Source organism: Thermobia domestica, chromosome 1 (genome assembly GCF_964235325.1).
Source record: "Thermobia domestica chromosome 1, izTheDome1.hap1.1, whole genome shotgun sequence".
Classification (NCBI taxonomy): domain Eukaryota; kingdom Metazoa; phylum Arthropoda; class Insecta; order Zygentoma; family Lepismatidae; genus Thermobia; species Thermobia domestica.
Genome location: NC_137454.1, coordinates 243988973 through 244016831, shown reverse-complemented (window position 1 = coordinate 244016831; position 27859 = coordinate 243988973). Strand labels below are relative to the sequence as shown.

General features: G+C 35.2%; 1 protein-coding gene across 6 annotated transcripts in view; it reads left to right on the top strand.

Moving 5' to 3' along the window:
• Window positions 1-27859, top strand: part of Dora (zinc finger SWIM domain-containing dorado) — a 152805-nt gene that overhangs the window by 89039 nt on the left and 35907 nt on the right. For 5 of the 6 annotated variants that reach the window (XM_081771682.1, XM_081771699.1, XM_081771691.1 and 2 more), the window contains exons 6-15: window positions 1104-1299; window positions 2343-3923; window positions 7984-8157; window positions 11311-11497; window positions 13036-13195; window positions 14993-15149; window positions 18132-18228; window positions 20193-20313; window positions 22165-22448; window positions 26031-26242. In XM_081771682.1, coding sequence (XP_081627808.1) covers window positions 1104-1299; window positions 2343-3923; window positions 7984-8157; window positions 11311-11497; window positions 13036-13195; window positions 14993-15149; window positions 18132-18228; window positions 20193-20313; window positions 22165-22448; window positions 26031-26242 — 3169 coding nt within the window. The remainder of the gene's footprint in view (window positions 1-1103; window positions 1300-2342; window positions 3924-7983; window positions 8158-11310; window positions 11498-13035; window positions 13196-14992; window positions 15150-18131; window positions 18229-20192; window positions 20314-22164; window positions 22449-26030; window positions 26243-27859) is intronic. The other variant, XM_081771672.1, reaches the window with a different exon arrangement.

Genomic DNA, 27859 nt, shown 5'->3' with positions numbered 1-27859 from the left:
CTAGGAACCAATGCAGTGTCTTCTCCCCGTGAGGCCAGATGACAAACGTATCATCTACGAATCTATAAAAACATGACGGCATTGAAGTGCAATATATATATATATATATATATATATATATATATATATATATATATATAGATAGATAGATAGATAGATAGATAGATAGATAGATAGATAGAATGTTAATAACTAACATGTTGAGAATTTAGAATACTATATCCCGATGAATGGCGTTCGAGATTTATGTCTGAAATATTAATGAGAAGTTTAAGAGTAGATATTACTGCTGGAACATACAAGATTAGTATTATCTTAATTTGTTAGTGATAATCTTTGATATTTCTGTAGTCCTATTTTTACATAGCGTTACTTCATTTACTTATTCCACTTTGTCTCTCATTCTCCTTTGTTGTTGTGTGCTCAATCACATCCTTTTACTTACAGGTTAGCGTATAAGATATTGTACAGGTAAGCGATGATTGCAATTAATCGAGCGTAATTGTGTGTAGTCGCCAATAAAGGTTTCTATCTTCCCGGTATATATTGTATCAAAACTTCTGTATGAATTTACCAATTAGAAAGCAACACTCGGTTTCTTACAGAAAATTACGTTCCCTGTTCGCCGAAGAAAATTATTTACATTAGGTTTTTAGGAAAGTACATCTAGTAGGAGGTATGAATTTTTGCTGGCGACTGTACGTTATAAAATATGACTATAACCAGTCTTGTATGTCAATGCAACTAACCACTGTAGCGTGTCTAGTAGTTAATACGTCAGAAGACAAGTGTCTACTCCATTTTAAGTGAGTTAAAACATTCTCATTAAGTTTTTCTGTATTTTCTTTAGTGAGCCAAGTATATTGAATATTAATAGATGCCTCTGATGTTTTTCATCATCCTTCAAGGAATTTTTTACTTCTATGTCTGGTAGTTTCTTTTGATTTCACTTATTTCATTGACATTGTTTTAAAAATTAGGGGGAATGACTAGTTTATTGTACTGCTTTCCTGTTCGCCCTGTTATTTACATATTTACGTTAGCAGAGTGTTCCTTGATTTACTTTGTCCCTCTTCTTACAGATCATGCATTTTATTTTTCAGTGATGTAAATTATTTAAGCAACACAGCTCCACCAGCAGCAGCGGAATGGAGTAGCCTTCTGCGTCCATTGCGAGGCCGTGAACCTGAAGGAATGTGGAATTTACTTTCCATTGTTCGCGAAATGTTCAAGAGGAATGATCGCAATGCCATTCCACTTTTGGAAATCATTACGGAAGAATGTATGGCATGTGAACAAGTATGTTCAATTTATTTATTTATTTATTTATTTATTTTTTTAATTGCTGGATTTAATCTTTTAACTGGTTAGAAGACGAGTAAAATATTTTCAGTATTTACTAGTTACTGTAGTAAATCAGAAATCAAATTTATTTCAGATCTGGCACATTTGTACTTAAAGAAAAAAAAGCAAAACCAAGTTATGATATTAACTTAGCTTCATCCAAAAATAAATGTATTAATTTGTTATTTGAGGATATGAATTTACACATGTTTAGTATCTTATAATCGTATTCTTTTATTTACTGCGTCTAGTATTTAATGTACAGTACTTATAGTGTTGTTTCGATGTTTTCTGACACCTTCCCTTGTGACTGTCAAGATTCGTTGAGGTAGGTGTTAGAAAACACCAAAATAGTCCAGTTAATAATAGTACAATGCATTTGTTGTTTTGATAGAGATGTAGCAACAGTACCACCAGTTGTGATTTGTAGTGTTCAGTGTTCGCGTTCGAAGTACAGTACACTATTTTGTGTGCGTCGGATTTTTTTTTAATGAATTAACAGAACTATTGTGTATATGATTACCTGTTATGTAATATATTATACTTTTGACTCAAACTCCTATTATACAGTTTTTAGCAAAATCATGTATTGAGCTTTGTAATTGGATTTTGCATAGGTATGTATTTTAAATAGTTCTATTAACAATATATTGAGAAGCTTGCGTCTCTTTTCAAATTCCCTTGCCTTACAGCTCACCGAAGGTTGTATCCCGCCAGGGGTGAAATGTAATCAGAAATAAAAACCCAAGTTTTGAACGATAGACGAAATTCATGTTTCTTGGATGCTGTCATCTTCAGAAGAATTCTACGTTGGTGGTTTTTGTTCTGCTTCAATGACGGAACTGTGTTTCCCCCTGTAAAACATTTCCTTAATGTGTTTGTTAAATTCCTTTCGAGGAACCCGGCAGTCGGTAACAGTTAGTTTAATTTTATTGTAATAATGCGTAGCAATTTGCTTAAGTATTGTGATGTATTATTGGTGATCATTCTCTTTTCAGATTATGGTTTGGTGGTTTAACACAAAAGTCGCATTACATAACGGAAGCTCAGGACATGGCGGGAAACATAATGTAAATAGCAACAGTCACGCATCGCAGCATGCATGTTCATCGTTGTGTGATGAAATCGTAGTTTTGTGGAGATTAGCAGCCCTTAACCCTGGACTGTACCCGGAAGAACGGGAACTTCTGCATAATCAGTTCAAAGATTGGCATCTCAAAATTGTGGAAAAAGTTACAAAAAGCAGAGGGGCAGTGAGTTCGTCGGGAACCGGAAATAGTAAATATATCAACAACTTCAAAAATGATGTGGAAGTGTTCGGGGGATTTAAACCTGCCATCGAGGCATGTTATCTTGATTGGGATGACTATCCTCTTCCTGGTATTACATACTCTCATGGTAGTAGATTTTATCATTGTCCTTTTACTTGCTTCCGTCATACAGACTCCAATGGAAGAAGTGATATCAATCAAATTAACTCATCGCAAGCGGTGTTGAATTGTGAACATCCACCTCACCCCAATTCCCATATTCACAGTCACATTCATAGTCATTCTCACGTAGGGAAACGGCCAAGAAGTGTTGAATTTTCTTCTCAGGACAGAGACAGAAGTGATAGAAGACGACATGATTTCAGTGACTCAGGGAGAGACCGTGACTATACATTGCCTTCAATTATAGATTTAAGCAGAGATAGGGATGGAAATCGTAGTAGTGTTAGTAGTGAGGGGTTTTGTGAGAACGAAGGGGAGGGAGATACTGATATTATTTTAAATAGTAACCAGTTAAGAAATATGGGAGATAGTGACTCACAAGAAGCAAGTGATTCTAGTAGTGGGACAAGTACGAGAATTCGAGTCAGAAGCAAAAAATTATCGGTTGGTGTGTCTGTTGGTGTCGACAAACAGCATGACAGAGAGCGTACTTCAGAAAGTCAGAGCGATAGTGACAGTAGCAGAACTGAACAAATGTGTGTCTCAGGTAACATTCCTATTTCGTGTTTTAATTTTCCCATGTCAGTTCCATCATCATCATCATCTTCAGTGATCCCATTTAACTCAGGTACAATTAGTAGTAGTGATAGTTTAGGTAGAGAGACTGAAAAAAAGGGACAAGAAAAGCCTGTTGTTTCAGCTGTGCCTCGTGACCATATTGAAGTGGACTCCGATTCGTCAGGTTCTCCGGATTCGCAACGAGATCCTCCCGCAGCAGAGCAGTCAGTGGAAGATGCTGGTCAACCCGATGAATTCTTATCAAATCTCGAGTCGAATTCAGATTCTCAACAATCTGGCGATGAGTACAACGTGTATTATTACGATCCTAAGGCTCTTCTGGTCAACAGCAATGAGAAGAGTACGAACAACAAGGAAAAGAAAGAAGAACCGTCCATCTTTGCGAATTTAAAAAAGATGGAAGATCCATGGGAAATTCTCTTTGCTCGTGCAGAGGGACTTCACGCCCATGGCCATGGGAAAGAAGCGTGCACTCTTGGGGTCAGATTAGCTGAAGAGCTTCTTGCTAATCCCCCAGATCTGATGGTTGAACTCCCTCCAATTCCAGTCAAAGGAAAAAGAAAGAAGGTAAGTTATTTTAAAATCTATACCAAATCCCGAAATTGATAGTGGTATTTTCACTCACTGTTTGCATAGATCCTATCCTGGATGCTTCACAGATATTTATCTATTATTTAACTTTCCTTTCTTTCCGTCCTGCTTCTTTTTCTGCCTCTCTGATGAAGCGCTTGATATGTAAAGTAGAGCCGCGATTATCCCAGCCCCAACTAATCCAAGTTTCTAGTTGACCGAAAACCTTCACGCACTCGCGTGTAGTAATGAAACAGCTCCACAATTATGCGTACTACCGTGAACAATTATCTTCGAAACTGCACTACTATTTTATTATGTAATTTTGAAAAATACTGCACTGAGAGTTTTCTTTTTGTGTACTCTAAGTTTTTTACTTCTTATTTTTTTTATTATTTTTTTTTCAACTTATACTCGAGTGATTGAATGTTGTATAGCAATTAATATAGGTAGTTTTAGTTATTATACTGTACCTCACGCCTTTACTACTGTACGTACAGCGTTGCGTTTCATTTTACAGAAAATCTATTTTCCGAGTTTAGTAAGAGCCACATTAGCTCGGATAATCAGGCTCTAGTGTTTATATATGAACACGAAATGAAATAATAAACATTATCACTCAACACTAAAGAAAGTAAATTAAGCAAACAGTAGGTATGTAAAAAGAAAAAACGGAAAAATAAAAAATAAAAGGAATGCAGTTAAGTGTTCAGTTGGGTTGTGCCTCATTGGAATGTCCCATATGGCGTCCAACAGAACGCTTCAAAGCTGCTACTGTATATACTGTATATATATCCTTCGAAATATGTTATAATGTCTAATGACTAAAATACAATAGTTTAATTTAAATGAATGTGTAATACGTATAATCCCTCTCGGGATCATTTAACTCTGACGCCCCACAATAGTGAAGTCTAAAATTTAGTAATGAAATACAGAAGTAAAAATGTGGTATGTGATGTAAAGAAGAAATGAAGTACATTTTAATTTCATAGAGAATCTGTCTCATTAAGATATACATTAATTTAAATGTTGTATTATATCCGCACAATTTTTGTAAATTTTTCTTTACATAATCGAATAATACGTAAACTTGTTCAAAACAACCTTGCCATATTTCTGTATTTTATACTCTGTACTCATAACGAATTAAATACTTTGTTAATCAGATCTGCAACTAAGAGCCTTTTATGTGGTACACAAACTTACGTTAAATGGAGTGTAAATCTTTCCAAAGTGAGCTGGGTTGGTAGTTCATTCAAACTAGACTGTACATATTAATATATTTGAATGTTTGTGGTATTTTTATGTCAAAGAACTACTAATTTATTCGTTTTGAAGTTACGAACAAAACATGTATAGAGGTGGGTATTCATTTTCGCTGACGATTTTATATATTTTCATTTTTAATGATATTTGTATGAAGAAAATACCGCTTCACTTACCTCTTAATTAAAAACTAAGAAAAGAGAGTAAACTTGTTGAATTCCATGAAAGATAATACGGCCAAATAGCAAGAGAATGTGTTAAACATGAAGGTAATATGAGAATGTATTAGGAGATCCTTTAACAGAAAACCACTTTATATGGACACCGTTCAAATTTCTTAAGCATCATTCAGCACTTTCATAGTTCCTGAAACGTATAAGTCCATAAGGAACTCACTCTGGCAAATTTTAAGAAATTTTCAGTGTGTTTTGTAAATTGCAAATTTTGATCCACGCAGGGATGAGTTTTGATCGATCTACAATTATGACAATTTCTTTATTGTAGATTCAGTAGTCATTATATATTCTAGAAAAGTATAGAAAAGAAAGATACAGAAGTTTACTTCAATGTGTGCGGAGACTGGTAATCATAAAATAAATTCTGTTTTCAACAATTCGTTCGCAGTTGAACATAATGTATGAGAGAAAAAATTCTTATTGGTCACATGCTACATACCATCTTATCCACATATGCACTATGTAAATTCAATCACGTACCATAGTTCAAGATCAGATTTTCTGTACTGTCGTTGTAGTATTACCGATAGCGTATTCAACAAATTAGTGAGCCTTCCCCACTAGTCTAATTGCTTGCGCCCGCGCTTTTGGTGCATGGGGACCCGGTTCGATCCTTTGAAATTTGGACGCATTGCAATGGTTCGGATTTCACTTTAAACTGTAGATCCACGTCTCGTATAACCGTGATGCAGAAAGAGAGACTAAACTCTAATTCAACCATCAAGCCGGTGACAGTTCCCTGAGTGCATAGTCTCAGATGTTTCATTCATAGTGTGTGTTTATAATACACTTTCGATATTTACCTGTGAATTTCAATAAACAAACCATTTTGGTATTTACAAACGTATCACACTTCACGGGATTGTCATTTTTTTCACATATATTAAAGGCGATACATAACTAGACAAGTACTCATGTCTTATGGCCTGGCTCGCACTGTGCAAGAGCACATGAAATTGGAAGTAGTATCGCGCTGTTATAAGGACTTGAATTTACATAGTGTCTTTGTACAAAAGATTACCCACAATAGAAAATAGTCAACTTTTATTAGCTCTTCCGAACAATACATTTAATCCTGTTATGCCCTGATTCATTGCTGGCTACACTGGGGCCTCTATTTGTTAACAGTATCAGTGGAGCACGATTTGTGGAACGATGAAGGTGAAAGGGATTCATTTGTGGACTTTCTGCCGCCTATTATAGCCAGTCAGCAACAGTGAAATGGTACAAAGAAGAGGGTTTAATTGTTAATAAAGCTGCTATGGGTCTCATCATCCAACGATGTGCCCAGCAGTCCATACGGTACGTGATCAGTCGGAAATTGTGTCCTAGCTCTCTCGACTCGTAATCGTTCTACGACATATGTTGTGTTTGTCTTGCTGTTGTGTTTTACAGTTTGTATACTGCCGTAGTTAATGGTACAGTGTGTACCATTAGGAGAGCAGTGACACAGAATAATCTCCGAACGCAGAGGAGATTGGCCAAATGATACGATATCCCAAAAGGCACAATTTCCAACATTATCCAAAACAGCCACGCATTGGAAGTGCATCCAAAGCACGCATACACCGGCTCTCAGTGTGGCACATCCAGATGTTCACAAATGCCAAAAAACTATGAGATATCTTGTAGGGGGCAAGGGTAGAAATGAGTATGAAAATGGGCTCTACCAAGATGAAACCAATAGAACCCGACCCATTTTCTACCAGTAAACAGATCACAACAGCTGTTCTGATTTTGTGCTGCAGTGCAAGGAAAAGTTTTCCAATAGATTTCTGGTTGTGGCGAGATATTGCAGTCGGGGAACGCTGTCACTCGTCGAAGTGCCTTCCATCACCAATATTAACGCAGCTTTGTTCCCGGAGAATGTCTGGATTCTCTGTATGACACACCACTGGTACAGTGATGGGATCACAGATGAATGGATTCACATCGTCCAAAACGGCTAACAATATCGCTCGATCATCCCAAGTGTTCTACGTAAGAAGGGAGAAGAGACAGGAATTCGAATGATTCGATTTCGTTCAACTCTTGTGAAATCCCCAGACGCTTTATCAATAGACTACTGTGGGTTTGGATTCTCCTAACACGCACTTGCTCGACACCGACTCTATTCCGAGCAAGGTCTCAGGAATGTTACCAAAGCGGTATGGCGAGACATTCCCCTTCCCATTCTTCTAGGAATTAATTACCTACAGTGGAAAGTACACTTTCTGGAGCGATCGTTCGAGCCTGTGACCGTTACATCGAACACACAATCAGAGGTGGAGGAAATAAATTACTAGATAGATAGATGATTAAAAGTAGACTGACTATTTTTATCTTGGGCAACTTTCTAAGATAGGCTCTTTCTAAGGTTTGTAGTACATGCTTAATATACCTTTTCCAATGACAGTTGTTCATGTTATTTTTTATGTATCTTTTCTTTAGCTATAATGTACTTTTTTAATACTTGTAACTTATGTTTGTTTTCCATTGTTTAATAAGCTGCATTTTTATTTTAATTAATGAAATCCCTGTTGAAAAACTGCATATTTTTCCGTCTTTTTTAGCTTGTAAATCCGGCTTCTCATCAGTTAAGTTGCCTGGCATCCGCCACACTGGCCAAGTGTGCCTTTCTATGTACGGTTTTAGCAGAAAACCCAGAACATTTTCATCTTGCTTTTAAAGTTGGAATGTTTGGTTTAGAAATGGCTCGTCCACCTGCTAGCACCAAACCTCTAGAGGTAAGTGTTTCTATCATTTATGCATACGTGAAAGTTGCAATTAATGTGAAAATCAGTTATATTGTAATCAGTGTAAAAATTAACAGAAGTACAGGGTGGGCGGAAATTAACTTCCTGTTGAAAATTGTTCATAACTTTTTAAATACTTAACCAGTTATTATGAAACAAAAAGCATTTTGTTTCTTACAATGGTAGGATCGTTATGCATTGCTAATGATTCCACAAAAGCACCACAATTAACCACCAGTTTTTGAAAGAGGTTGGGAATGTTTGCGACAGACTTTTGTTGATACTCAGCTTTATGTTTGCAAGTACTTGACGAATTCACTTCTCCAATTCATCAACAGTTTTTGGTTTTGTGCGATAAACTTCCACTTTCGCCCACTTCCAGAGGAAGAAGTCGCAGGGCGTTAAGTCTGGACTCCTTGCTGGCCATTCAAGGAGGTCGCATACGGACAGGACTTGCGAAGGTGGGGACCCTTCTTGCATAAAGATTAGGTCGTTATAATTGTCCCATGTAGACACAATACTGTAAACATAATCTTCAAGCGTAGCAAGGTACCATTTTGCATTCATTGTGTCACGAATGACATGAATCCACAGCTTTTGTAGATGTCATGCCGCACCACACTGTGACCTTCGGGTGGTGGTGGCTTTTTTCAACAACCACCCTTGAATCGTCTCCTACCTAGTAATAAATGTGCGTTAACTAACACCTTAACATGAAACATGACGTCATTTAACTACAGGATATTACCGAAAAGATCGGACCAACCTTCACACCAAGCAAACATAATCTCTCCATACTCAACCGATGATCACAGTCTTCCGCCGATAATTCCTGGCTGTAATGTGGTTTCCTTGTACGAAAATTCAACTCTTCCTTCAGTACAGTTCGGATTGTGTCGAGTTAAACCACTTTCGCGGATACCTGTCTTTATGATCTCTGAGGACTTCGAGTGAACATTTTCTGAACCACTTGCACATTTTCCTCCGTCCTGGCTGTTGAGGGGGGACCACGTCTCCTGATATTTGCTACAGAACTTGTGTCCACCAGCTTCGAATATAATTAAAGTGTTTGCGTCTATTGAGACATGAGTTCCTTTCACCCTTCGCCTCCATCTGTATATTTGTACCACAGACTGCATCCCTTTCAGCAGCAAGGCTATATGAGACGTGGACCTACAGTTTAAGGGGAATCCGAACCACATGAGCACCCGCCGGGAATCGAATCCGGGTCTCCCACGCCAAAGGCGCCTACGGTAACCGGTTAGCCACGAAGGAGCTCTACTTCGTACCAGGATGTGAGCTGAGTCCGCTACCCCAAGGTTAGACGTCCATCACTGATACATGCAATAATATAAATGAGATATCATGTAATAAATTCTATCATTGTAAGGAACAAAATGCTTTTTATTTCATGAAAATTGGGTAAATGTTAAAAAAGTTATAAATAATTTACAATTGGGAGTCAGTTCCTTTCCACTCTGTATTAGCATGTAGTTAGACGGGTATATACCCGTCTCCATTAGTAAGACACATGTAGTACGCTAAAGAGATTTATAATTATCTGCAAACAGGAGTTTGCACTCAGTACTCCTTGTGCTGATTTTATATTTCAAATTCCTTCTGAGCTTTTTTCTTTCTACAATAATTGCCAGGCGAGAAAATAACTTCATATTGGGATAGTACGAATCATTCGGTAATGTTTCAAGATAAAAGACACTTTTCTTATTAGTTCTTAAGTTAGAAGAAGTCAACTAGCTTACTAGCATACATTGTATATCCGACATTTTAAGCTATCGAGGTAATCGTCCATAGAGCGTAGGAGTAAAAGAACAGTAGCGTTTGGATGTCTCTAAGTGTGAAATTGTGCCCAAATGTTACGACGGTAGAATGTAGTCAAATCTGAGTAGATGCCTCTCGTTATTTGCATCTAAAAAATCCTTCATCCAAAATCTCCTTCAGAAAGTTGAGACAACACTATGTTACACCACTTTTAGACTTCTTTTTAGCTTCATTTGTGTGCATTATTATTTCTCTTCAAATTCGTTTTCCCGCATCTTTCCTTTCTCGTTATTACCACTTCTTTATCCCAGCTATGTATTAGTTTCTCTGCCGTGATTTTCTGAGATTCATCCCTCCCTCTGTCTTCCTTGTGTTTTCACTTCTCTTGATATCTACCCAGACTTTTACCTGACCGCTGATAAGATAAATTTATGTTCTTATAAAAGTGGACTGGTAAAAAATTGTTCAGTAGTTCTCAAAGGAGTATTCTTCTATGTGGTTGCCATGGTTTGTTGACATTCGATTGTATAATGAAATATCTGTAGAATATAACCTTTGTCATATTAAAAAATGTGTAGAGGTTACCATATATGATCTAGAAGGTTGATAGTAAAAGTGTTTCATTTGATAGATTAGTGTACATAGTAGTTCAGAATATTTATTCAATGAAGAGTTGGAGAACTTTTGCAATTATATATTTGAGTCTAATGTTACTATGGTTAGATGTTCTCGTATTATGAATTTAATAGCTATGACATTCACGAAAGGGAGAATTGATCTTCAGCATTAGTACTGGCAATATCAAAAACATTTTTGCACACTCACCAAACACTCGTAACATGAGCACTACTTGAAATATGACCGATCGTTACGTATAAACAGACTATGTCTCTTCAAGTTTGATGACAAGACAATTACCTCGCAAGCTTAAAATAACAATAAAAAAAAAAAAAAAGACTACCGTAATAATTGTAAAAACACAGAAGAAACTAAATACGCATTTTTTTTTTCATATTCCTTTGTTCTGGTTAGCAAATACATATGTACTGAAATCATTAAATAGAAATATGTGAATAGATTGTTGCTGGAACTATACAAGAGAGGAAAATGTTACAACGTAAAATATTGGTTATTTTTGCCTTAATCGGAAACTTGTTTCGTACATTTACTTCAAGTATTTATAAATTGCCGGTTTAAGTGCTCTTAAGTTATTGTTGTGTTTCTATACATACACTGATATTATTTGCCCGTTTAGTTTAAGGTTAAGGAATTTATTTTATTCAAAGATGTTTGTATTAATGCCATAACTCCATCACAAAAGTAATATGAATATTGATATCTTATTATTTCATCACTTTCTTACAGGTTAAATTGGCCAATCAAGAGTCTGATCTGGTCCAGCTTCTTAAGCGAATTCCGCTAGGCCCACAGGAATTAAAGATCATTCGAGAACGAGCTGAACAGTTACGTGATGGAACTTTAAGATCTCGAGGGGAGGCGTTGCTCCCCATTATGCTTGCCAGTTTTATCTTCGATGCACTAGTCATGCCTGGTAAGATAAGTCACATTGACTGCTTGATATGTTCATGTCTAATTAAATCATTAGTTGTAGTTTATCTTCAGTTGACAGGGAAATGGAAAAAAGAAAGCATTCTTTCAATGATCGGTATTTGTATGTGTATTGCTCCAAACAATTTCTGGGAAAGCTGTTTATAATGTACAGCTGCCTATATAGGATATATTTAATTGTACATGTAAACATGTTAGGAAGAGATCGATCAGTTTGAACATACCATCCATTAAAATAATTTTATTTCAGGTGAAAAATAATATATTCATATTAATCAACATATCACTGAAACGGTGGGAAATCAAATTAAAGGCGGTGCTAACCTTCAAATTGAAATTTTGATTGTGGTGTTGGATTTACCCCAGTCACCTCTTATACAGTAAATGGCGTCCTCATAACTAGTAGTCTGTAAGCAACAGAACAGTAATGATATTCTAGCTGTCTGTATAGTGAATTAGGTATTCCTTTTGTCGTGTGATGTGTAGTTGAGCGCGATTCTTGAGTTTGAAAACGACAGGATTGAGAGATTTGTTTATAGATTACGGTTACAGGCATTTTGATCCGGAGCAATAAATTTGGTAGATCAGGCAAAATATAAGTAACTCCTATCTAATTTAACGTGCTACTAGAATTTTGATAATTATTGTCCTATAGAGAGAATAATAGTCATCCACTTCATGTGTGTTAAAGTTCATGATATTGTTTGAGGTTTCATGCTGCAAAAGTAATTCCTAGAATTCTGTTATTGCTACAAGGAGGTTAGATTTAGAACGGAAATAGCATAATTTGTAAAATTCCATTAGATAAGCAAACACAAAAGTTCCCCATGTACTCCAAAAATTTTCGTTTTAGATACATTGGGATCCTTTCAAGGTAAGGGGATAGTGTAGAATATGTCTCAAGGTTTTGTAAATCTCTTAGTAGTGTGCTTCAATCAAGTATGACTTTATGGACTTAGTATGTAATTTCTGAGTAATAACAAAGAATGTGCAGAAGCACAAATAATTTTGTATTTCTGCTTTGTAAGCATTAGACTTCTACAAACCCAAAGTTACACTTGTGTATATATTTTTCCTTTACTATAGAAACTTTACTACCATCTTATTAAATTTCAAATTACCAAAAGCTTTCCTTGCCTTCGTTTATCGTTTTCATATTTCTTCCCCTCTGAAATTGTGTTATCTTGGTATCTTTCATTTTGTATGTATGATTTAAATGATACATATGCCTATACTGTTTTCTAAACAAAGAGAGAAAATACTTTGCTAATTGTGGAGATGCGTTCTGATATACCTATATATGGTGATGCAACTTAAGTGTCGAAGGTCTACATAGCTCACCCTGAGAATAAAGTCTGACTGCAAAGTGAGTACATATCCGCTACTGCATTTCCGTGGTCAGTTTAGTAATGAAGGTAGGTGCGATACTCTTACCAAAATGTTAATAAATTGCAATTTTCATTTTGACGGACCTATCCTTTTCGAATGTTTAATATTTTCTTTCTCTGTTTTACTTAATAGCTTCCCTTGGTAAAGAAGCTCGAAGTCAGTTGAATATGGCTTACAGATATCAGTTAGATGAAGCTCTTGGATTCGAAGCAGCAGTGGCTGCTTTAGGATTAAAAGCTAACGTATCAGAGGCAGATCATCCTTTGTTGTGTGAGGGTACAAGGAGACAGAGGTACGTATTGGACTTCATTTATTTATTATTAATACTAAAATTATACATACTTCTTCGTGAAGTCGTCGATTGTAACTCGTCTATCGATGAAAAACTATAAAACTTTCAAGTGAATTGAAGGTATTCTACTATACCATGCAGATTAATTAGGGCACATTAAAAAATAAAAACTCTTCATATAAAAATACTAATCTCTTTAGTTTGAGATACACTAATAAATACATGCATCCATATGAAGTATTTCAGAAATTACCTCTTGAATTCGTTTTGGCATCGACTCTACTAATGTAGAGCACATATTTTTGACTTCTTCATTGTGGAACCAGGTATAGCATTCGCTGTCATGCTTAATTTGGTTGTACAGTCTAAACATCTCTTCATAATATTCCACAAGTTCTCTATTGGATTTAAGTCTGGTGAACTTCCAGGCCAAAGTCATTTTGAAGTATTCCGTCAAAGGTTCTCAAGAATGGAACAGTCTTGCGGGGGGAGGGAGGGAAGGAGATTGCAGGTGTTTGAACAAGGGTAGGTCGTAGAGGTTCACACTTGCTTCGTGAAATGACGTTTGCTTTGTAATCCTGCACAAATAAATGCATTTCATCGCTGAAGTCCCACGTAAAACTTTTTTCTTCATGCTAATAGTCAAATACTGTTTTCTCGTTGGTCTCTGCATTCTGACCAGCTTCCAAAAGTCTATGGTGTACAGTTGAATCACAAACATCATAACTACTAGCCAGTAAATCTCTTTGAAGGACTTTGCGTGTTTTTGTTGGATTAATTTTACTATTTCTGATTAGAATTTTATCGGTTTGGAGAGTTGTTTTTCTTCCATTGTCGATTTGTAAAGTTGTTTTTCTTCCATATTTACCTCTTCTTTTATGAAACGATGGCCCAAGTCCTTTGAGTCCTTGATACATTTTATTTGCTTACACAACTGCCTATGCGATATCTCTCACTGTCATAATGTCTGTACTTTTGAATAGTAGTTATTTTTGCACACTTCCTTGGAGTAACACCCATTTCTAAATAGAGGAAAGTAGCACGTATTTCATAGAGAGCACTAAATGTCACATCCACACGTCACACACAAAAGTTCACAACCGAAGCAGAGTTACTGTTTCCGTTTAAATATAGTCAAACTACATTCAGATGTCTGGACAAACACATTCTTATTCTCAAGGTCAAACAGTGACACCACTTCAAGGCTGATAACACTGGTTTAGTCCGGATGCAAACAACTGGCAATCCTAACATTAAAATTGAGAAAAAATAACTTGTTCCAATTATTTGCACAATATAGTAGTACCATATAGATTATGGATATAGGTGAAGATGTAATCACCCAGCTAAAAGTATTATTGAATAAACCTGTTATGTTTTTGGATAGTTGTAATGTAACTTAAAGTGATATTTTGGAATGCCTTTTGTCAGGAATTGTATCAGCAGAATGAATTGTACACTTTCAGAAAATGCTCTAGTATTTTATCTTCGTTGCACTTTGAAACTTACTATTTAGACAAAACGTACAAGTTTCGTTCCATTAAAGCAGCTTCATAATGTAATAAATTCTCCATAGTTTAATAATTGATTTTTAAAAAATCTTGTGTAGCAATATGCTCGTTTATTATGTTCAAGCATACGAAATTAAATCGTCGTTTCTTATTGTCCCAAGTCATTGCCCAAGTGGATGGTTCATCATACTCCTCTCCCATAACTAGAAAAATACTTCCTAAATTATTTCAGCATTGATTTTACATTCCATACATTGAGATTGTTTTCATTTATTTCATTTTTCAGAGGAGATCTAGCGATAGCACTTCTGTTACATTACAAAGATAACCCGGAAAAATTGGCTAGAATCATGGACAAATTATTAGATCGTGAAGTACATCAGCTCATCCGAGTTCCAATACAAAGCTCGTATTACTCGAGCAACCCTCCAACAACCAGCATAGTAAGTATCTCGAAAATCTTTAGTCATATTTTAGTATTATGGTTCCTATAGTATATAAATTGAAACACTTAATGGAATATGTACAAATTGCATGTAAAGAAGTTTCTATCGAAAATGTTATATGCGTGAACAGTATTATCCAAAGAGACCTGACCACCCACTTGAGAAACACTTTGTTCCTACCCATAGGTGGAAAACAAGTATGAATCCTCGTTGCAGTTGGAAATACATTTCAAGCAAAAATATTAAAATTTCGTACATATTGTTGCAGGAATAAGATTGTATATTGAAACATATAATAAAGTTAAAAACAAGGATAAAATGAAAGAATCTAGATGACACAGTGCGCTAGGTCGAGCGATGTGAACTATATTACCCGCTGCCCATCGACCATCTCACAAAATTTAAACGAATTACCCCATATATTAAGTATGTTTATGAAGGAAATAGCTGTTTTCTTTCTTTCTTTCTATCTCTATATATATATATATATATATATATATATATATATAATATTATTAGACTAGTTCCTCTGTAAGTGTGAATTCAGTGGCATGTAAATAAGGGAAAAGGAACTTTGTATATTTATCTATTGTTAATTGACCAGAGGCAAAATTTAATTGGGGTTTCTTAGTCAGGTATTTTTGCTTCATTATTTTCAAGGAGTTTGGTTCCCCAAAAACTCTGTATACCGTGTTTACTTGCGTAATAGTCGCACTTTTCGTACCATTTTTAAATGCGGAAATCCAATGCGAGGAAAGCTGTCATTCAGTTATCGTTAGCGTTGTGTCAACATAAAAAATAAAATATAGTGCGCATACGGTAAAATATTAAACTCTAACTTACTGATTCGTGAGAGACAAAAATGTTTTCTTGGCATTAACAGACAAGAATGATATATTTACATAATCGGGAAACAAAAATCCCGCAGACTGCGACTTTTTTGTGGTTTAATGTTTTTACTTCAAACTTAAGGTGTGACTATTATGCGAGGGCGATTCTTACGCGAGTAAACACGGTATATTTACTCCGTGTTCTCGTGTGTCCGTCCAGGAGAGACAAGACTCAAGAACTAATGGATGTCTCACCTTCAGTTTTTACCAGGTCAAAAGTTAGGAATCGAATTCCTTAATGGAGGGGATATTGAAACCAAAAGGGGTAGAAAACAATTTCCGGTTTTAGCGTTGATCATTATAGAGCATAAACGGTAATACGAGTAAAAAACGAGTTTTCCTGTAATCGATTAAGTGTCCCAAGAATTACATCGTCGCTGCGCCTCGAAGAACCGCTATGTGACATTTTTTTTGAAAATGAGTTATGCTGTGCAAATAAACCTCAAAGCTGCCAGGCAACGTCCCTTATAATGTGATAAGTGAATTTTCAATGAAAAAATAATAGGCTTCAAGTTCTAATCATGTACGTATTTATTTTCTATGTGCTTATAAAGGCACAAAAAATAAACCGATATTTGCTACGTAAACACAAAAATAGTAATTTAATATTGTTGAAGCAAGCTACAACAATGTCCAGTGCATAATATACGCAGAACCAATTTTATGATATTTTCCAAGTGTTTCTGTGTATATTTGCCAAAATATTTAGTTTGGAATGTTTTTTTGCTTCTCTTGAATAGTTGTGGTTTTAACACACAGCGGTTCTTCGAGGTGCAGCGACATGTTATCTACATCCTTAACTCTCGACTAAAACCAGAAGAGACAGAAATCCACAACAACTTTCAGTTTCAATATTGATCTACGTTGAGTAAAAATGATAAAAGATAGCAAGAAGCTGTTTATTGAAATCGACTTAGCGTTCTACGAATCTTGTCTCTTTACCCTTCATTCAAACCGAAAGTAGCAAAAGTCAACCACTTCCGGCTTAAATGTTGATCGGTATAGGATAAAAAACGGTAGTCGAAAGTTAGAAATTGTTTTCTATAACATATTCTATCTCGACTCGAATCTCTCTACTAAAACCGGAGGTGGTAAAAATATGATACCCCTTTCGGTTTCAGTATTGAGAAAATATCACAGCATTACTAAATCTTGAATAATATAACAATTGATTGTCGTGGTAACACTGCGGCGGCAGGGTAATTTTTATTCTTGAGTCATTAAAAAATTCAAACTTTAATTTCCACGTGTTTTTTGCAACACTTCTAGGTCCCTCACGTCATGTATACAGTTCTTCAAATTCTTAAATAATCTCCTAATGGGATTTCTCATTTATTTATTTATTTATTTTATTATTATTTAACAGTTCCTTTATACAAGTCCATGGTACATCATACTCCACTATGTTCTGAACTCACCATGAAATAGTTCCTGACACTCCTTAATGTGTTAATGGGTCGAGCGGAAAACGAATGAGAGGTGTTAGAAATGGGGGGCGAGGAGAGAAAATAACTTTTTTTTTTTGTATATATTATTACTAAGAAGAAAAGAAACTAGTGAGACATTGGCTAAGGAGACACTATATCATGAGGGACATGCTAAAGGGCATGGTGGCAGGAAAGAGGGAGGCTACAATTGATGAAGGATATCAAAACAGAAAAATCGTACATAAAGACAAAGAGGTTAGCGGATGACCGTGAAGCATGGAAGCTTCTCAGTTGCGGCAAGTGACCTGCCAATAAAGGCAGAATATCTATAATTGTGGTTTCTTTACTCATAAGTAGTTTACACGCCACATTAACATTATATGTTGTACATGATCATTTCATTTGGTTTATAAGTTTACAATAATTTAAACTTTCGTATTCGTCAATATATATATAATTATTTAATTGCCAGAATTTTCAATAGGTACCCCCATTAATTTTTCGTAAAGCATGAACTGTGTTTTCCTTAAAATTCCGACGATTAAGAATTAACTCTTAATATTATTTTCTCAAATAGTTTGCATAAAGTGTGATGTATTTTGATCAGTTCTCTCTGTTTCGTTGGCTATAATAATGGTAATGGAATATTTCTTTACTTTCAGCAGATGTCAAATCTTAAGAACGAGGAAGTGTGTAACGAAGCTGCATCCCTTGTGAATGCAATGGGTGCAGATGTTCTATCAGAAAACGGCACAATGAGTAAGAAGCGTTTATTTTATATACATTTATTTTTGTAATATTCACAAAGTTGATACTGTAATTTACTTACCAGACGGAATCGTATTTTAATCAGCGAAAACGAAATAATTAAACCCTTTGAATGTTCTTCATAGGATATATTAGGATTATAGACTTTCTTGCCAACTTTACGGTTTATAATTTTCTTCTTGATTTGATTTTAGAAATAACTCCGGAGTTAAGTATCACTCATCGCATTAATTACAAACATATGGGAAGGGGTGGAGGGGGAGCTGTTGCACATAGAAATGCAAAAAAGACTGCTTTTTGGAGATGGAGGTTGAGGGTTTTTATTTATTTATTTATTTATTTAATTAAAAGCCGAATTTTGGGGGAAGTGGAAAATTTTGAGTTGTTATTATTCAAGTACCACCTTTATTTTCCTGTAATGGAGTCTACAATTTAAAAAAGTGCCTTTACAACATACACTACTTGTGAATTCTATGTTCCATCGAAATGTGAATCTTGTCTTGGTTGGTTTTCAAGGTGTCATTAACGGGTCCCAGAAAGTGGGAGTTATGCAACCCAGTATACCCATGTCAGTTTAGTTGCCTAAGCACCTAGTCTAGTGCTGCCTGTAAGTGCCATGTGTTGTACAAATTACCTAAATTAAAAGTGGCAGGCGAGAAAAAGGTATCACAATCTAAGAAACAAATATAATACCATTTCAGTTTTCACTTGCATTTCATTCTCCGTTAGGGAACATTATTGTGAGCGTCAGATATTCTATTAGAACCTAGAATAATATGAGTTCAGTTTACAGAATTAATGATAGTAACGGTAGTTTTGAAATCATGTTACATTAACGGCGGTAAAATTTTATTGTTCACAGTTACTACATCTTTATTATAAAGCAATAATGTTGTTCCACGAAATCTAATTACATTTTCAGAATAGTTACTGCTAACACTATTAAAATATTTACTAAAACGCTTTTGTCGTTGTAAATTGCTCTTTAAAGCTCTACAGGCGATTGATTCGAAATAGAAAATCCACTGCGTCCATTGGTTTGCCTTTTTTCTTTCCTATTGAATAACCGATTTTTCTTTCTTCAGAATTCAGTAATTTCGTGTTATAATAGGGAAAGAAAGGTAGATCGTATTTTATTTCATCAGAATCGAAATCTGCAAAAAAAGACCAAAATTACCCAGGCAAAAAAGTCGTGGAAAAACTTTTTATTTTATTTTTTTTTTCTTTAAAAAAGTCAGATTTTCTTCCGATCCGTTGCATCTCTAGTGCACCTACTTTCAGAATTTTATTATGGAAATCTTGTTGCTACAAAATCTGGCGCGATTGTAGAATTCGTATATAACTGTTTTTCATAAAATATTGCAAATTCCAGATTTAAATGTTCGTTAAAAAAAAAAAAAAAAAAAAAAATGTGTATAGAAAATAGAGTTCTTATCCAAATTTGTTGATTATACCGATGGAATTTCGTGTTGGTTTCAGTTACCAACTTCGCGATATTCATCCAGTGGGTTTGAGTTTTTTTTTAAAGGATTGGTTGTATAGATTTTCTAGTGTATGTTGGGGAAATATTCACGTAAAATGATTATATCATTGACCAATCACCGTATAAAATAAGATACCATACAAAGGGCAAATGTATTTACCATCTCAGTTGGAGATGATTAATTTTTCAATCTTTGGCTTGAATAGTTTGAAGAATTAGAAAAGCAGCTTATTGGAAGACATTTAGAAGGAGGAAATTTCTGAAAATCTTGTTAATAATGTAGGCGAATTTCAATGAGTTTAACCTGAAGTACCAACAATTATATAATTAACGCATTGTAAATTATAATTAAACTGTGCAAACAAAAATTGTGAGCACATGTGTATTTGTATTTTAGTATAACGTCGAGGTTTAGTCTTTTAGAAATAGGGTATATAATTTATTTTCTTATTTTATTTGTTATTACTTTCAGGTACTCCAGGAAGTCGTCCTCACAGTGCTACAAGTGCTGAATTGGAACAAAGCATGGCAACTCTATCTATTAGTCCAGCTCAGAGTGCTGTTGTCAACACAAGGAGCAAAGAGTCTTCAAGGTAGGTGATAATTATCACGAATTGCTCTGAAAAGGGTATACCTGGAGGGTAAGCAAATGTTGTGGCCCGGATTATTAACTACTATTTACAGTGTTAGATATTTTGGTTTGTCTGGTCATTCATTTTTCTGTTACGAGTTCTTATTATAGATAAGGAAAAATATGAACGGTAAAGTTAGTTGAATGGTTAATTTGAAGTTTAACGTCCTCCATTATGAGGTAGGGATTTAAGCTGAATGTGTAATTCAAACCTCGTGAGCTTCCTCCAGAAAATGAATCTGCACCAAAGGCGCGTAAGCTAACCATTTAGTCACGAAGGAACTCTTTTTGGGTAGTTTACACCGCTGGGCCTAAAAAATTTTCTTTTCCCTTCCCCGCTATTTGTTCGAATTCACTTCAAGAAAAACTCCCTTACCCTCAGTGCATAACTTTTTTTTAAGTGTGTCTAAAATACAAAATAAAATCACTGAAACTACTAAATACTAGTCTAGGGAAAATACAACACAGCATTATCAGTAAGTTTAGAGGTACAGTTAATAAGCAACAGACTTAGCTCCTGGTAACACCAGTAGCGTCGTTACGAGAAAACTCAGTTGTGCTGTGGTACCAATATTGTTTTCAGTATAATCTCCCTTAATTTCTCTCTCGTAGATAGCCTTCCTTGTTATGCTTCAATCTTGGTTTATTAACTATTTCGCGTGGGTACAAGCCGGTATGGCCACGCATAAATATGGGCCTGTAAACAGTGTAAGTGTATTATTGAAATGTAACGAGGGGATGTTTGACACATTATTATTGACTTAATAGTTAAGTATTACAGTTTTTATTATTTAGTTCAGTTCTTTTGTTAAGTGTATTATTGATTTATTTTCTTGTTGTTAAATATAAATACGACTTCCTTCTTCCCTTCCCTTGAGTTGCAAGAATATTAAATGTAATCCATTCAGCAACAGGAGAGTGGATTTCGATTCTTACCATGTTTCAAAAAATTGGAACTTCTGATTTTTCAAAACAGCAGTCCTTTTCTTACTGTTCCAACTAACAGATATAGGACAATATAATTATCAAACAGAACTCCATAATCTCCATTTAGTCGCTCTTTTTATTTTTTCAGATTCCTTCAAAGTACTTTTCAAAAGTTGCCATTGGGAAGTAAATCTGGCAATCACAGTAATTAAAAGGGAACTACAATAAACGTTCTAACATATCTTCTGTGGATTTAGAATTCATGAACAATTTAAATGCACTTTCTAAGTAACATGATGTATTAATTTTCACTTCAACTGACGGGGAGATCAGTCTTTTTCTTGAAAATCAAATGGTTAAGTAAACCTGGCACCGGAATTTCAATTATATCCACCATTTCTTGATATATCATCTTCAGAGTTGATACAGCATTAGTGAGGAAAATTCCAAGAGGAATAGTATACTAAAAAGTAATAAAAATAAAGGCACAATACTATTATTATAATATTATTTCGCTATTTTTCACTATCTTCAATTACGCTGTTTCTACTTTCTTTACCAGTGGCCTATTCCACCTATTTCTGTTTTCTTTGTAATGCCGTAGTATTTGCACATTCTTCACTTATTTACATTGCAACTGAGATCTTTGCAATGATTTTCCATGGATCGTGGGCTCCCTTCCCCGAACTTACAAAATTTACGCACTAAGAGTGAGATTTTCTTTATTCACGTCCAGAAGTCAGTTGAAAGAAGATTGAAGAGGAAGGGACAACACCGATGAAATGAAAATTCATGCACCAAAGTTAACATAGTAAATTAAGACTAAGGAGCATTGATCTTTTTGTGTTGCTATTTTTCAGATAGGATCTCTCGTATATCATTACAGGTTTAATAAAGGCAAAAGAGTGTATCCTTCCATCCCCAATCAGCCATCAGAAGCAGGAGCTCATTTTATGTTTGAACTTGCCAAAACTGTTCTGACCAAAGCTGGTGGAAATAGTAGCACATCACTCTTTACTCAACCATCAGCATCACAGAACCACCATGGACCTCATCGGGCGCTGCAAATGTGTGCTTTTCAAATTGGTCTCTACGCCCTTGGCCTACATAACTGTGTGAGCCCCAATTGGCTTAGTCGAACTTACTCTTCTCATGTATCATGGATTACAGGTATGTACATATGTATATATTTCAAGTACCAGTGATTTTTTTATTACGTGAAAAAGAGGTAAAAGAACAAAATAAAGGGAATGCGAATAGTCTCTGAACTACTCTGAGTTTCTAACTGGTTGTTTGATCAAACAGAAAAATGTAAAACTGTGCTTGTTTCTAAGTTCTTATATTTTATATCGCTGGGATGTATTGAGCATCTAGAGCAGTTACATCGAACTGGTCATTGTATAACGCACGAACCCGCTTTTACAATTTTGTGAAACACAGAAAGGGAGCAGTGGTGACGCCAGTTTTAATTTTTCTGGAGGGGACAAGTAAAGGAGCAGAGAAATTTCTAGGGGGAAGTTAGTTTTGTGTATAGTGAAAATTATAATTTTATATTACTTGGGCTACCTTAAATACAACAAAGGAGGGGGAGAGGAAGCAAATATTGTTAGTGTACGTTTAATCATGGATCCATGAATAGTATATCCACAAAACCATCGACTACGCCATAGATAGATATTCTTATTTGGCTGTCACCATTGTCTTTTATCAGTGTAAAGTCACATATCAGCCTCTCATCCTCTGCATGTGGTCTACTTACAAATGGAGCAGCGAACTATGACGCCAAGAGCATTCAGTTGGAAATGACTCATCTAGAAGCATGAGGGATAGTAATAGTAGTTACGAGTCCGTCTCTGTTGCAAAGAGTCTTTGATTTAGTTCAAGCTATGTAAGCTTATTGTAGACCTTATTATTTTTATGTAACTAATTGTATCGAAATAATTAACTTACTTTTTATAATTTGTTTCCTTTTAGTGTGTAACTCATTTCTTCGTTGATGAATAAACTTAGATTTGGTAGAAATTACGGTAAGAATAAATAACTCCGAACAGCTTACATTACAGGAAACGAATTTCAAATTTACAATTCTTGTTCCTGTGTCTTGTTTCAGACCTTCCTCCACTCCACAAGACATAGTATTAGCAAAAGAATATTGCTTCGTACTTTAAAATTCGTCATTCTAGATTTAATAAAATAAAATGGTGATTTTGATGTGTGTGCGTCATAATGACATAACTAAGCGTACAATAAATACTACTGAAAGAGCGTGTTAGGGATTTAAACAAAGGAAATGCAACTACACCAGGTTTATCGAGATAAAATGAATCATAAAATTGTGAAGTCATACGTGTGCTGAAAAAAACTTTAAGTCTTTTTGCATATGCATAACTTATTCTGTACATATTCTTGCAGCCAAATCACGTATATGCAACCTATATTGAAATGTATCCTTTTGAACACAGATAAATAGAATAATTTTCCGTAAAATGTAATCCTCACCAGTCTCCAGACTACAATAGAGATAGTTGAAATTATTGAGAGTAAATTTCCAGTATCAGGTTGTCTAAAAAGTATTGAGCCTTTGGAGATCAAAATTAAGAATACATTTATTGTTATTTGAAAATAACTTTTATAAAACAACATTTGCGTTATTTTGTTCTATTACCTTCCGCCATTTTTCCGGCAACACCACAATCCAGTCGCTATAGAACTTCTGTGCTTTCTGGTCAAAAAATTGACACGTGGTTCTCATAGGTCTCTTTTATAACTAACGTAACACCATTCAGAAAGTACTGCAGAGGCTGAAACAGATGATAATCTGTAGGTTCCAAATCCAAGCTGTGCAGTGGAATCTAATAAAACGTACCAGCCACGTTCTCTTACTGTCTGATGGCTCGTTAAGATGTGTGCAGTATGGCGTTGTCAGCATGGTATACAACACCCTTTCTGTTTACCAATTCCGTTTTTTCTTCTTCTTCTTCTTCTTAGGTGAACTCACGCTAATAATAGACTTCTTAGGTGAACTCACGCTAATAATCGACATCACAGGCCCGAGTCTGTCGGTTTGGGGCAGCAGCAGCAGCTTGTGATGCACAATGCCCTTCCAATCTCACCAAATGCATAACATGATCTTCCTGAGCATCAGTGTGAGCTTTGCCACAAACTGTGAAGCTTCTCCTCGCTTCGACTACGATCTTTTTGTAAATTGTTGTCATAGGTTATTCACTTTTGATCACCTGTGATCAACCGCAGCAGAAATAGAGTTTACTACGTCTCAGTAGAGATTCGCAGATAGAAATTCGATTGAATAATTGTTTTTGAGTCAGATCATGTGGCACCCAGACGTCAAGGTTTCTTTTGAAGCCAGCCTTCTTTAAATCGTTTAACACTCTTTTGTGATGTACATCATTGCGATGTCGTGATTGTTTACATGCCAATCTTGCTCGATTTTTGCCAAAATATTATCCACTTTTTTCTGTGACAGGTCACCTGCTGTGAGGATCATCTTTACATCGAAATTTCCAGAACGAAAGCGACCGAACTATCTTTAGGCTTCTGCTTCTTTTGCGTATTTTGCTCATAAACAGCAGAAATTTCTTTACGGGACTCCGGAGCATTTGGGCCTTCATCGAAATAAAATTATAAAATGTAGCAGCATACCTACTAACTTCAGCTGTCAGCTGTTAAGTGACGTTAGGCTGGACTCGCTGCGATTTGGAACATTAACGACATCTAGTGCGCCGAAAGCTTAATACTTTTTACTTACTTTATATTTGGAGCTTTATACTTTATAGCAGTGAGGTAATAAGTACAAGATAGGTTTCAAAATGTATTACTTACGTATGATTTCAAATCAGGTACACAAGTTGATTTTGAACACATTTCATTATTTTCGTGTACATCAGAGGACATCGGTCTCTTATGAAAGTGTGGTCTTTTATGTTGTTTGACAACCATTTTGAAGTAACTTTGCCTGTATAGTAACTTCGTAGTACGCTATAGCTAGGTGTTATAAGTCTCTTGCAATATCTTGCACATTTTCAATGCGTTTCTGGTAGTAAACTATTTAGGGCGATCGTACACACTACACTTCTGATTCCTAGCATGAAATAATCATATGTAATCAGCACGCAAACACGTTCACAGAACTCTTCAAAATACAATCCGTTCGTTATTTGTAACTGAACCATTAAACAAGCACATTACAACAATGTTACCAGTTTAAGGAAAATATCCTCGTATATTTTCGTCACTATTTCACGTTCTTTTCAAGCATGACGAAATAGAGGAGGATCAGTTTTCTTCAGGCTTCGCAGCAAGAAAGAAAAGAAATTATTATTATTATTATTATTATTATTATTATTATTATTATTATTATTATTATTATTATTATTATTATTATTATTATTATTATTATTATTATTATTATTATTATTAATAATAATAATAATAATAATAATAATAATAATAATAATAAAGTTGTCCAAACTCATTTCATTATAGCTTTATATCGCTAGCCGAACAGAGGAAAAGAAGGTGTGTGTGTATTATAAGATTTCCTCGCTGTGTAGAAACATATTCCTAATTTCTCTTGATGGTCACAACTTTAAGATACTAGATTACTACTACTTTTTTATGTTTAAGAAACAGTGTCTATAAAGAAGTATAAGCAGTTTTTGTATATTATATAACTTTGTTTTGTATATTCAGTTTCGGATATTAATATATTTGTTCATCTTTTTTTGTCATTAGGTCAAGCAATGGAGATTGGTGCTCCTGCCATTTCTTTCTTGATTGATACATGGGAAGGTCATTTGACACCGCCAGAAGCAGTGAGCATTGCCGATCGTGCTTCCAGAGGGAATGACCCGAACATAGTCCGTGCCGCAGCAGAATTGGCACTATCATGCTTGCCACATGCACATGCGCTTAATCCAAACGAAATACAGCGTGCCATACTTCAGGTACTTACTTTTTCTAAACATATTTTTCTACATCATTTAATAAAAAATAATAATAATAAGTTATAGATATAAATGCTACAGTTCCTTCAAAAATTCTTGGAAACAATGTGATATTTATTAAGTTCTGTAATAAAGTTGTTCCAACTAAAAGCGATAATCAACATGCCCTTGCTAACAAAGCCGCAATTTTTAATTGATTTTGTTTCTACTTGTCAGTTTCTCGCCGAACATAAGTTGCCTATGATTCAGCATCTCCTTTTTCATCCAGCTTAAGCGCCTGCAATTTCTGTCGCTCGCCGGATAAAAAAACATCTGAAAGGACATTATTTTGCATCAAAAGACCAAGTGAAAGCAGCAACGCAATATATGAATGGCGCCACTTTTCTTTCACGTGACTCGTACTGCGCGTCTTTGAATGTCGCTGCCAATAATAATTTAGTTCTATCGTCATTTTCTTTGTTTCAATATTAGGTAACATTTTTATCCTTCACTGTCAACAAAGGAATGATGCTAATGGAGCTAGAGCTTTTACGGCCCATTATTAGCAAAAACTTTGGATTAAAGAAATACCTCATACCTTAGCTTAAAGCAAGGGGTTTCTTTAATTCGCGTAGTCTTAGGTTTCAGAAGTTGCGAAGCAAACTATTTATATTAAGAAGAAAGGATTAGCCAGTTCTTTGCCACGAGAAGTAGGCTTAGATAGGCCATGAAAAGCTACAAATAGACCTGTTATCATTTTAAAATATAAAATAATGTCTGATTTTAAAATGTAAAATAATGAACAATTATGGGTTTAAAAATGAAGCACCCTCTGTTGTGCGAAGATGCTTCAATCTGGACGATCCAAATTGCGTTTAGGACGTACGTCTGTTTTTCCGACTCAGTGGTTCATTTCAGAAATTTAGCTGTACAAAATTAAAAATACAAAGGAACCCCATTCTTGAGGTGTGATTTTATGCAGAAAGTAAGAGAAAATGTTCTACATACCTTCACCAGAAGTAGAACTGAATTTATCGTCACTACTATCTTCTTCATTATCTGGAGTATCTTCATCTTTGATTCCACATTCTTGAAGTGGAGGTGGATTTCTCAATAACGAAAGAATTTGTTTTGGAAGATGTGTTTCTCGGTAGTAATGTTCTTATCTTATTAATGGATCTGATGTTATTTACAATATATTCATTAAATCTTCTAAATAACTTGTTCTAGAAATTTTTCTGACATGATATTCACGAAATCTTGGGCAGTCTTCATTCCGAGATTCTTGAACCGCCTCAGATAGTTGCCCACTGTGAAGCAATGCAGACTACGATCTCCTTGCCGTTTATTAGTAATTTATGAGCACTTGCCGACATGTAGCATCAGTTATGTATGTTTACGTATAACTTGGCTCTGTACATTATGTTTTCCAAAAGCATCAAGATTATTTTCACAACCACAAGCAGTCCTTAAAAGAACTGCAAATCATCATATGAATTCTTCATTGACACCAGTAACTGAAGCCGGTAAAGATAGATTTAAAAAAAGAAATTTCTGGTAGTGTAACTGTCATTACTTGTTGCGACTGTAATACTTCCAGATATATCCACAAGTATACATTTCCTTATATCCACAAGT